This window comes from Muntiacus reevesi, chromosome 2, assembly GCF_963930625.1.
Source record: "Muntiacus reevesi chromosome 2, mMunRee1.1, whole genome shotgun sequence".
Taxonomy (NCBI): Eukaryota; Metazoa; Chordata; class Mammalia; order Artiodactyla; family Cervidae; genus Muntiacus; species Muntiacus reevesi.
Genome location: NC_089250.1, coordinates 87,280,523 through 87,292,489, shown reverse-complemented (window position 1 = coordinate 87,292,489; position 11,967 = coordinate 87,280,523). Strand labels below are relative to the sequence as shown.

At 45.9% G+C, this 11,967-nt stretch overlaps 1 protein-coding gene across 1 annotated transcript in view; it reads left to right on the top strand.

Annotated features, from left to right (window-relative positions):
- The first annotated feature begins 527 nt into the window (after window positions 1-527).
- The window catches only part of SLC35F3 (solute carrier family 35 member F3), a 430,537-nt gene continuing 419,097 nt past the window's right edge, over window positions 528-11,967 (top strand). Inside the window, exons 1-2 of the mRNA XM_065922293.1 lie at window positions 528-580; window positions 922-1,151. Of these exons, the coding sequence (XP_065778365.1) occupies window positions 528-580; window positions 922-1,151 (283 nt within the window). The remainder of the gene's footprint in view (window positions 581-921; window positions 1,152-11,967) is intronic.

Here is an 11,967-nt window from a genome sequence, read left to right as displayed (position 1 = left end):
CTAAGAGAGGGGAGGAGGAGCGCGCCCCTAGCCCCAAGGTTGCGGGGCGGAGCGCGGGCGGTTGGTGCGGGCTCGGGAGCCCCGCGCACACGTGGGCGGCGGGAAGGTGGCAGCAGCGCCCCCGCCTGGTTCCCGCGCTTGGGGGCCGGCACCTCCGGTCCTCCCAGGTGCCTCGAGAGCGCATACCGCCGCCGGCGCTCTCCGGGTTCGGGGGCTCCCGCGCCTGTCGTGTGCCCGGGGCGGTGGCGGCGGCTACAGGCAAGGGGGGCGGCGCTGGCACTGCCCTGCGGCCGGCGGGCTGCAGCGAGCCCCGCGGACCGGCTGGAGCCGGGCTGAGCCGCCGCGCCCGCATCGCGCCGCACACCGCCGAGGCTTTCGCCGACCGTGGCTCGGGCGCGCCCGGGCGGCGTGGGGACCCTCGCTGGGCCTCGCGCCCACCTTCCCAGGGGCCAAGGCCGCGGGCAGCTGGGGCCCGCGGCCCCTCAGCCTCAAGTCTGGGAGCTCCCGGCCCTACTCTGACATTGCCTATGGGGATCCGAGAGTTTCCCGGCGGCGCACCCAGGGGCAAAGGCATCGCCATGTGAGTAGCGCCCCGGGCGCGGGGGCGCGAGCGGGCGGCGGGGTGGCCTTCGGCAGCTGGGACACTGGCAGTCTGAAGCTGGGGAGGGGGCGGCGCGCGCGGCGGAGCTGTTTGGGAAGTTTAGGGCATCCTCTCCCTCGCCACTCGCCCCAACCTGCTCTGCCCCGAAGCGCCCAGTGCCGGGTCCGGAGACGGGACCCGACGCCCAGGCTGCCGAGGGAGCTGGGGGAGCGGTGGAGCGGGGAAGGGCCGCACCTGCTGCTCCCAGCTTGCCCTGGGATCTCACCCACATTCTCCCCCGCCCCTTCTGTCCCTCCCTACCAATCTGCCCGCGGCCTCAGTGGCATGAGGAGGTCACCGGACGTCAGCCCCCGGAGACTGTCCGATATCAGCCCCCAGCTCCGGCAGCTCAAATACTTGGTGGTGGACGAGGCGATTAAGGAGGATCTGAAATGGTCGCGCTCGGTGGAGGACCTCACCAGCGGGCCCGTGGGGCTCACGTCCATCGAGGAGCGGATCCTGCGCATCACCGGCTACTACGGCTACCAGCCCTGGGCGACGAGCTACAAAAGTAAGACCCCCCCCCCCCCCGCCAATACCCTCCCAGGTGCCCCCCGCCGCGCCTCCACCACCCCCCCCTCCCCCGCCCCATTTTCCTGGTCGGCTAGCGCATCTGCCTTGCAGTTGGCTCAGCAGTCTCCGGGAGCGCGCCCAGGCACGCGTCCAGCCCCTCCCTGCTGTCCTGCCCGCACACACAGACCCAGGTTTGCAAGTTTTAGTAAGAGGCCTGGAGACGGTTCTCTCGGACCTTTAGGAATTTCTGATCCGTTTTCTTAACATCCTCTCTCCTTCCCACAGACACCTCTCTGTCTTTATCTGCTTGCACTTGAGGTGTCACGGGAGACTGGAAACTCAGTGTATTCTTGTCCTGTGTGGCTTCTCTGTGGATCTGAAAGTGTTAGCTGCCCCGGGTTGGGTCTCAGATGGCTTAGTGAGAAACAGCAGACTCTGCGCGCCTGGATTTTAACTCTTCCCTGGATCCCTTAGGCCTGATGATGCAGGAATTATTGGGGTCTTCATTTTAGATCTTTTTCATTCCCTTTGTCCTGAGTTTGAAGGTTGCCTGTGGATCATTCTAATGATTGGCATTTGGTCCTTGAGAGATGAATGGTTGGTGCCAGGTGGAGCAGCTGAAACTTTTCTTTGCTAGTGGCTCCAGCTGATGGCTTTGGCAATGCTGTGATCAGTTTATACAGTTTATACCTGTGTGACCAGGACTAATTTGGTGGGGATTTCTTTCTCTCATTTGAAAGAGAGAAGGTGGCTACAACAAACTCTGGAACCTATAACTCTAAATCGTAATTTGGTGATTCCATCACTGTTGTTCTACAAGCAGAAAGAGAGCCATTTACCACCTCTGTCAGTCCAAGAAATGAGTATTGCTTCATTCCATTTGTAATAAAGACTAACAGCTTAATGATTTTGAGATGTGGTTTTATCCTTCAGTACTTGAAATTGAAACATATTTTATCAGTCTTTAGGGAAAAAAAAAATCAGGCTTTTGTAAATTAATCATACTGAGTTCTAAAAATGTGTCTACCTTTAATTTTTCCCTAAAGCCCTTGGTTCCAAGCCAAAGGTCAATGGTATGCTGGTGGTTAGCTGGTAACTTTTAAGTTATGTGCAGGAAGAAGCATACGATTTTATAATGTTTTGTTTTATGCCCTTACTTGTTTTTAAAGGATGAGAGTGATTGCATTTAACTCCACATCAACCTTTAAAGGTTATCTGCATCTCCTCCAATCTCCTGGTGCTAATGCTAGAATTGTAGCTGATAAATGGGCTTTGGATTACAGAAGGAAGGGACTAAGTTTTCTTTTCAGCTGAGAAACACTGGGTATAGGATAAGAGAATGAAAACCCATTGGAAATGATTTCTCTTATAGATAAGGGTAGGACTCTCAGTTTCTATTTCTGCTTTCTAAATTTCTATTAGACATTGTCTCTTTCTTATTTCTGTTCTCAGCTCTCTTAATAAGAAATTAGAATTGCCTAAATAAAGACAATTGTACAAATTACAGCCTTCCTAGCATCATCTATTTAGGCCCTGAAGTCCTAAGATTTATCATTGTAATTCTATTTGTGACTGGTCCCGTGTGCTTTGTAGAAATTTTCACCAAGGTTCATGACTCTGGGTGTCGGTGGGGAGCTTACAGCAGTGATTGGTTGTGTTTGGTCCAAACACAATTAATAATTAAGGCAGGGAAAAGATCATATGGAAAGTGAGTCTCTTGTACCACCAGTGGTATTCTTAAATACCTTCTCCGAGGCTTCATTTAAAGAGTAAATATCAGGGGACAAGGCTACAGTGATCATTGTGATAAGAAATATCACTTTACTCCACCCTCTATTCCTGTGAAGATTCTTTTTTATTCCAAGAGATCTCCTTTTTACTAAAATGCTTGAGATGACAACTGACATTAATTGGATTTTAAGTTTAAATTTAGAGAAGCTTGTGTTTTATTAATGTAACCAAATACATTTTAGGGCAGTCCTTTGGTTGTTTGCCACTTTCTACCCAAGTAGAAAAAAATAGCAATAAAAGTTTATCTGTCTGTTGGTATCAGTGAGTTATTTTGTTGGTTAATAATTACACTCAACAAACTGGAAGAGATGATGATTACAAAATACTCTTCTCAAGGTGTCAAGAGCAAGTTAGGGAATGTTCCAAGCCTTATACTTGATATTATGACATCACCTTTGGTTCATCTTCTCTGTGTCCCCACTGAGGGAGTTGACAGTGAGGGTGTCTGGGTTAGTGGAGAGTATAAGTAAGCTGCCTTTATGCTGCTGCTGCTAAGTCGCTTCAGTCGTGTCCGACTCTGTGCGACCCCATAGACGGCAGCCCACCAGACTCCGCTATCCCTGGGATTCTCCAGGCAAGAACACTGGAGTGGGTTGCCATTTCCTTCTCCAAGCTGCCTTTATAGCAGCAGATATTATTGACTGACCAAGTATTCATTGTTGTCCTCTTAATTTTTAGACTGTTCATCAGTCGTGTTCGACTCTTTGCTACCCCATGCACTATACAGTCCATGGAATTCTCCAGGCCAGAGTATTGGAATGGTTGCTCTTTCCCTTCTCCAGGGGATCTTCCCTGCCCAGGGATTGAACCAGGATCTCCTGCATTGCAGGTGGATTCTTTACCAACTGAGCTATCAGGGAAACCCCTGTTTGGGGCAGTGAAGATAAATGAGGTAATTGGGAACAGTGCAGTGATGATCTTTGCTCAAGATTCTGAGCCCAGTCAATGAGATGAATGAATTTCCCTGTAGCCAAGGGACTTTTTGTGAAGAATTATTTTTTTAAAAAATCCTAAAGGCCCCTGGGTCTGCGAGGGATGGTTTGAATGTAACATTCAACTGACAATTAAGCTATAAGCTGGTGGAAGGGTGGAATTCCTCTTTTCAGTTGCCACAGTCCTCTGATTCCACATTCCCTGTTTCTGAACAAAAATATTGCTGGACAGCATTCTTAGGGTTGCCTTCCCTGGTGGCTCAGATGGTTGAGTCTGCCTGCCAAGCAGGAGACTCATATCTGATCCCTGCGTTGGAAAGATCCCTTGGAGAAGGGAATGGCTACCCACTCCAGTACTGTAACCTGGAGAATTCCATGGACAGAGGAGCCTGGCGGGCCACAGTCCATGGGGTTGCAAATAACTGGACATGATTGAGTAACTGACACTCTTCACTTTCATTCTTAGGAAGTCCTTGGCTTCCCACTTGTACGTGTATCCAAAGCCCAGAAGGCATGTGGTCCAAAGTTCAGCTCAGTTCAGTCGCTCGGTTATGTCCGACTCTTTGCAACCCCATGAACTGCAGCACGCCAGACCTCCCTGTCCGTCACCAACTCCCGGAGTTCACCCAAACTCATGTCCATCGAGTCAGTGATGCCATCCAACCATCTCATCCTCTGTCGTTCCCTTCTCCCACCTTACATCTTTCCCAACATCAGGGTCTTTTCAAATGAATCAGCTCTTCACATCAGGTGGCCAAAATATTGGAGTTTCAGCTTCAACATCAGTCCTTCCAATGAACACCCAGGACTGATCTCCTTCAGGATGGACTGGTTGGATCTCCTTGCAGTCCAAGGGACTCTCAAGAGTCTTCTCCAACACCACAGTTCAAAAGCATCAATTCTTCGGCATTCAGCTTTCTTTATAATCCAACTCTCACATCCATACATGGAAAAACCATAGCCTTAACTAGACGTACCTTTGTTGACAAAGTAAGTCTCTGTTTTTTAATATGCTGTCTAGGTTGATCATAACTTTCCTTCCAAGGAGTAAGCATCTTTTAATTTCATGGCTGCAATCAAAGTAGTTGCTCAGTTAATGTTTGTTGAACAAAGGAATGGATATGACCTGAAACATTGACCTCTGAGAGAGAAAACTTTTGAATGTACATCATAATGCTTTGTATTGTTTAGTTCTTTATGCTCACTTATGTTAGGTTGGAATTTGCTTTACCTTTTCCTTATTCTTCCATGGTGAGTGCCATCTTTGGCTTTCTGAACCATAGACTAGACTAGAATCCTTTTTTTTTTTTAATGGTTTTAGTTTATTCTAATATAGCAATTGGATTGCCTGATTTTATAGAGTTAAAATAATCGTGCATGCCTATGGCAAACCTTCATGATTTTTTTAAAATTGAAGTATAGTTGATTTAAAATGTTGTATTAGTTTCTGGTATACAACAAAGTGATTCAGTTACACGGATATCCCTTTTCATTTTCTTTTCCATTATGGTTTATTACAGGATATTGAATATGAATTCCCTGTGCTATATAGTAGGACCTTGTTATCTAGCCATCCTATATGTTATAGTTTGTATCTGCTAATCCCAAATTCCCAATCCCTCCCTCCCTCATCTGCCTCCATCTTGACAACCAGGATAGACCAGAAATCTTTTTTTTTCTTAATTTATTTATTTTTAATTGAAAGATAATTACAATGTTTTGTTGGTTTCTGCTGTACATCCACATGGATCAGTCATAGGTATACACGTGGACCAGAATTCTTTTTTTGTTGTTATGGAAATCCTGACTATAAGATTGTTTTACTTGAAATATGCTCCTTGCCACAGTGGGCCAGAATTCTTGATGGCAAGCTTTCATTTAACCCAGGGATTCTCATCTTCCATGCTACTGACACTTGGTAACTGAATAATCTTTTATTATGAAGGTGGGGAATGTCTTGGGGATAGACGGGTGTTTAGCAGCATCCCTGGCCTGTAGTACACACCTCCCCCCAGCTGTGACACCCAAAAGTGTTTCCAGACAATGCCAGATGTTTCATGGAGAGGTGAAGAGTCCTCATTTAGCCTCACTCCAAATTTCTGCTGCAAGTGAACTATCTTCCCTGGAGCGATAGGGCTCACTTAGCGGGCCTGCCTTCTCAGTTCTTGGCCTTCTCTTCCTTCTTCCTAGACTGCGTCTTGTGTTTCCAGAGGGGCCAGGCTAAAAGGAACCACCTTCTGCAAAGAACTGGTTGCTTCTGCAGCTAACATGATTCTGTACCCACTCACTGTAAGTTGATACCCTGTAGAAAGTGCTCGAGAATTCAGAACAGTTTGGGTAGCTTTTCATTTTTTAAAATTGTTACTGGAGTGTAGTTGCTTTACAGCGTTGTACTAGTTTCTGCTGTACAGGGAAGTGAATCAGTTATGTGTGTACATATAGCCCCTCTTTTGGGGATTTCCTTCCCATTTAGGTACAGAGCAGTTAGTTGGAGTTCCCCATGCCATACAATAGGTACTCATTAGCTGTCTCTTTTATACATAGTATCAATAGTGTGTATATGTCAAGGCCAATTTCCCAGTTCACCTGACCCCTCCCTTTACTGCCTTTGTGTCCACACCTTTGTTCTGTATTTCTGTTGTGCAAATAAGATCATCTATACCATTTTTCTATATTCCTGGATAGCTTTTCTAGTGACTTCCTTTCCCCTCCCACCAGGGCCACAGCAGAAGAGAAATGACCAGCTGGACTCTCTTCTACCTCCCTCTTCCTTTCATAATTCTCTGGGGTAGGCACCAGTTGGGGAGGAGATGTCTGTGGAGGGGAGGAGGTGACTGTGAGGGCAGGGGGAGGACCAGAGACCAGGAATGGGCCATCCTAATAGTGGACAAGGAGGCCCCAGGCCCGGGATGCTGTGGGGCATTGGCCGCATTTGGTTATAGAATGATTGAAGTAGTGGATCTTGGAGATCTCAGATGGAGGTTCTTATGCAGGATAAAAAAACATCTAAAAAAAAAAAGAACATCTGTATGTGTTCCTTTATTTTCATTTATTCCTTTAGCAAAGTTTTACTTATTCATTTAATATGTCTGTGCTAGGTCTTAGTTGCAGCACTTGTAATTTTTTCTTTGTGGCTGCATCTGGGATCTTTAGTTGGGCACGTGGGGTCTAGTTCCCCAACCAGGATCGAACCCAGGCCCATTGCATTGGGAGCATGGAGTCTTAGCCACTGGACCACCAGGGAAATCACTCATTTAGCAAAATTTTTGAGAGCATTTACTCTATGCAGCATACACAGATCAGAGTTGGGAGAAGATGTTCACAGCTGAGGTATGTCCTTGACAAGAAATCAGTCAGTCCAGTCGCTCAGTCGTGTCCGACTCTTTGCGACTCCATGAATCGCAGCACGCCAGGCCTCCGACATCCTGGAATGTGAAGTCAAGTGGGCCTTAGCATCACTATGAACAAAGCTGGTGGATGTGATGGAATTCCAGTTGAGCTATTTCAAATCCTGAAAGATGATGCTGTGAAAGTGCTGCACTCAATATGCCAGCAAATTTGGAAAACTCGGCAGTGGACACAGGACTGGAAAAGGTCCATTTTCATTCCAGTCCCTAAGAAAGGCAATCCCAAAGAATGCTCAAACCACCACACAATTGCACTCATCTCATACGCTAGTAAAATAATGCTCAAAATTCTCCAAGCCAGGCTTCAGCAATACGTGAACCTAGAACTTCCAGATGTTCAAGCTGGTTTTAGAAAAGGTTGAGGAACCAGAGATCAAATTGCCAATATCCGCTGGATCATCGAAAAAGCAAGAGAGGTCCAGAAAAACATCTATTTCTGCTTTATTGACTATGCCAAAGCCTTTGACTGTGTGGATCACAATAAACTGTGGAAAATTCTGAAAGAGGTGGGAATACCAGACCACCTGACCTGCCTCTTCAGAAACCTGTATGCAGGTCAGGAAGCAACAGTTAGAACTGGACATGGAACAACAGACTGGTTCCAAATAGGAAAAGGAGTACATCAAGGCTGTATATTGTCTCCCTGCTTATTTAACTTATATGCAGAGTACATCATGAGAAATGCTGGGCTGGAAGAAGCACAAGCTGGAATCAAGATTGCCAGGAGAAACATCAATAACCTCAGATATGCAGATGACACCACCCTTATGGCAGAGAGTGAAGAGGAACTAAAAAGTCTCTTGAAGAAAGTGAAAGAGGAGAGTGAAAAAGTTGGCCTAAAGCTTAACATTCAGAAAACTAAGATCATGGCATCTGGTCCCATCACCTCATGGGAAATAGATGGGGAGACAGTGGAAACAGTGGAAACTTTATTTTTCTGGGCTCCAAAATCACTGCGGATGGTGATTGCAGCCATGAAATTAAAAGATGCTTACTCCTTGGAAGGAAGGTTATGACCAACCTAGACAGCATATTAAAATGCAGAGACATTACTTTGCCAACAAAGGTTTGTCTGGTCAACGCTATGGTTTTTCCAGTGGTCATGTATGGATGTGAGAGTTGGACTGTGAAGAAATCTGAGCACCGAAAAATTGATGCTTTTGAACTGTGGTGTTGGAGAAGACTCTTGGGAGTCCCTTGGACTGCAAGGAGATCCAACCAGTCCATCCTGAAGGAGATAAGTCCTGGGTGTTCATTGGAAGGACTGATGCTGAAGCTGAAATCCCAATACTTTGGCCACCTCATGTGAAGAGTTAACTCATTTGAAAAGACCCTGATGCTGGGAGGGATTGGGGGCAGGAGGAGAAGGGCCGACAGAGGATGAGATGGCTGGATTGCATCACCGGCTCGATGGACATGAATTTGAGTAAACTCCGGGAGTTGGTGATGGACAGGGAGGCCTGGCGTGCTGTGATTCATGGGGTCGCAAAGAGTCGGACACGACTGAGCGACTGGACTGACTGACTGACTGAATAGAAACCCACAAATACTTACATCTAGAAAATAAACACATTATTTACATTTTACTTTGTGTTACTTTGCAAAAGGTTTCCCTAAAGGATGTTTTTAAATAGTGAGCTTACAGCATTTTCTAGTAAAGAAGTTTTCTAGGTATAGCTTTTGGAGAGGTCATGTTTATTGCTTAAAATGAAGAACACCTGTCTCCTGAGCGCATTTAATACTCCATGTACTGTGCATGGCGCTGGTATATGCGAACATTAATACAAATAATTTTTTTAAATCAGGATATAGTTACTTTACCATGATATGTTGGTTTCTGCTGTAGAATGAAGTGAATCAGCTATGTGTGTACATACACTCTTGGAGCTTCCTCCCACCTCATCCCCTCATCCCGCCCCTCTAGGTCATCACAGAGCACAGAGCTGAGCTCCCTCTGTTACACAGCAGCTTCCCACTAGCTGTTTTACACAAGGCCGTGCACATTGCAGTCTTCCAGTTCAAAGTCCATTTTTATGTCTGCCTTTCTATTCCTGCCCTGCAAATAGGTTCAGCTGCCATTTTTCTAGATTCCACATATATGTGTTAATATTTGGTTTTCTCTTCCTGACTTGCTTCATTCTGTATGACAGATTCTGGGTCCATCCACATCTCTGCAGATGGCACAATTTTGTTCCTTTCTGTGGCTGAATAGCATTCCATTGTAGATCTGTCTGTCTATGCCACATCTTCTTTGTCCATTGATAAAAAAAATGCTGAAGCGTGTAGTTTTAAGTCATTTGTAGAGTAGAGGATAGGCTAGTTCCCCAATGACCACCACATCTCTGGTCCATCCTGGCCTGCCATTGACTGCTTGAATCAAGACTCAGAGCATGTGGAATACTGAGCAAAGCCCAGTTTATCTGGGGGGGAGGTTTTGTAGCTCAAGGTAGAAAATGGGGAACATTGAATAACTCACGAAGTGACAAGGAAAAAGCATATTTCAGGGTCCTTTAGGTTTCAGATGTTAGGAAGGGTTTCTGTAAGTTGAGAGGGAGAGTTTTCTGGAGAAGGACAGTCTTTCTTCTCACTCTGCCCTTTCAGGCCAGTCTGTGAGTAGCTGTTACTGATGTTGTTTCCAGTGATAACTGGAACAGTGGCTCATAGTATAATTGAATTCATGGTGAGCAACTCTGTTTGATCCTCCCAAAATAGTAAAGGTCAGGTCAGCAATTCAAAAATGACCCACTTGGAAGAGATGTATAATTTGGTTGTAAAAGGTTATTTTACAGTGGAGCTTGGCATATGAAATTGTAGATTGAAAAGATTTATGCATTCTGCTTCATATTCTTTTCCCCTATGGTTCATTACAGGCTATTGAATAGAGTTCCCTGTGCTATACAGTAGGACCTTGCTTATTCATCTTATTTATAACAGTTTGCATCTTCTAATCCTAAACTCCTAAACCATCCCTTCCCCTACAACCACGAAGTCTGTTCTCTGTGTCTGTGAATCTGATTCAGTTTTGTAGATAAGTTCATTTGTGTCCTATTTAGATTCCACACAGAAGTGATATCATATGGTATTTGTCTTTTTCTTTCTGACTTACTTCACTTAGTATGACAATCTCTGGGTCCACCTGTGTTCCTGCAAATGCCATTATAGATGGAAAAGATTTTAAAGGAAAAAAACTTGGAGGGCAGGAATAAAGCATAACATATCCTTTTTCACCATTTTCTAACGTCTCAGAGAGTCAGTTTTATTCCTGAATATGAATACTTGCTAACAATTTAGTAAATATTTTTGTGAGATTAGACAAGATTAAAATGCAGAATGATTCTTTTTTAAGAGAACACGTTTGTCTCCAGGACACTTAGATCATCGGTCGTTGGTTATAAACCATTTGCTAATGGTCCAAATTCTCACTCCAGGAAAACATAGTCTTCCCGGCCATAGAAGAGGTTTGGGCAAGGAGATTTCTCACTGTTCTTCGTAAGTCTATCCTGAATCTCTACCAAGTGGCTAGTCTAAAAGAAATCACTCCAGCCGTGAGTGTTTCTCCTTTCCTTAAGTGACTGGAAAAAATCAGGTGAGTTGTGTTAAAAAGTGAATCCGCGTGTGTATGAGCTGTGAACTCTGTTAAGTGTTTCAGTGAGAGCTGATAAGGATGCTGCTGGAATTGTAGCCCCTCAGGAACCGCGGTATTTTCTGTGTTGTTGGGAGAAGTGGAGGGAATGAAACCCGCCCTGGGAGCTGCCCTCTTATCCCAGCAGTGTCAGTGCTGAGAAGTTACTCATCTCTTCCAGCCTCTGTTTTCTTATCTACACAACGGGGGCGAATACAACAGTTTTCCAGGATGGTGTTGAGAATTAAATGAAATAACGTGTATCTAGCATCAAGCCCTTTGCCTGGCATCCAGAAATGCGCCTTCATTTCCATTTATTCATTTTGCAAACTTTTAAAATTTTATTTTATTTTTGGTTGCACTGGGTCTTCATTGCTGCGCGTGGGCTTTCTCTAGTTGCAGAGCAGGAGCCGCTCTCTAGTTGGGGTACACGGGCGCTCACTGCGCTGGCTTCTCTCCTTGTGGAGCACAGGCTGTTAGGGGTACGGGCTCAGTAGTTGCAGCTCACGGGCTCTAGAGCACGGACTTAGTTGCCCCGTGGCGTGTGGAGTCTTCTTGGGCCAGGGATTAAGCCCATGTTGCCTGTATTAACCAGCAGATTCTTTACCACTGGATCACCAGGTAAGTCTCTTGCAAACTTTTCTAACATCTGGAAGTTCCAGAATAGAAGTTATGGGAGACAGAATTCTTGCCTTAAAAATCTCACAGACTGGAGAAAGGGGCAAGTGAAATAATAGGGTGTGATAAAGGTTGGCGTTGGAGTGGTGCGTTTCAGATCAGAAGCTGGAGGAGTAATAAACCACAGGGAGTAGGTGGAGGGAAGAGTTGCATTTCAGGCTAAGGCATGGTGCTCATGCCCAGCAGGACACATGAGCTGTTACTGGAAGGTCACCCAGCTCGACTGGGACATAGCATCACAGAAATGTGCCGGATGAAGCTGGACTGGGAGCAGAAACTGACCTTGTTCTCTGGTCATCTGCTGGGTGTCACCAGAAGGCCCACTGATGCACAAATGCCACCTCAGTCATCCAGGGCCCAGTCTAAGTGTCACTTCTTCCAGGG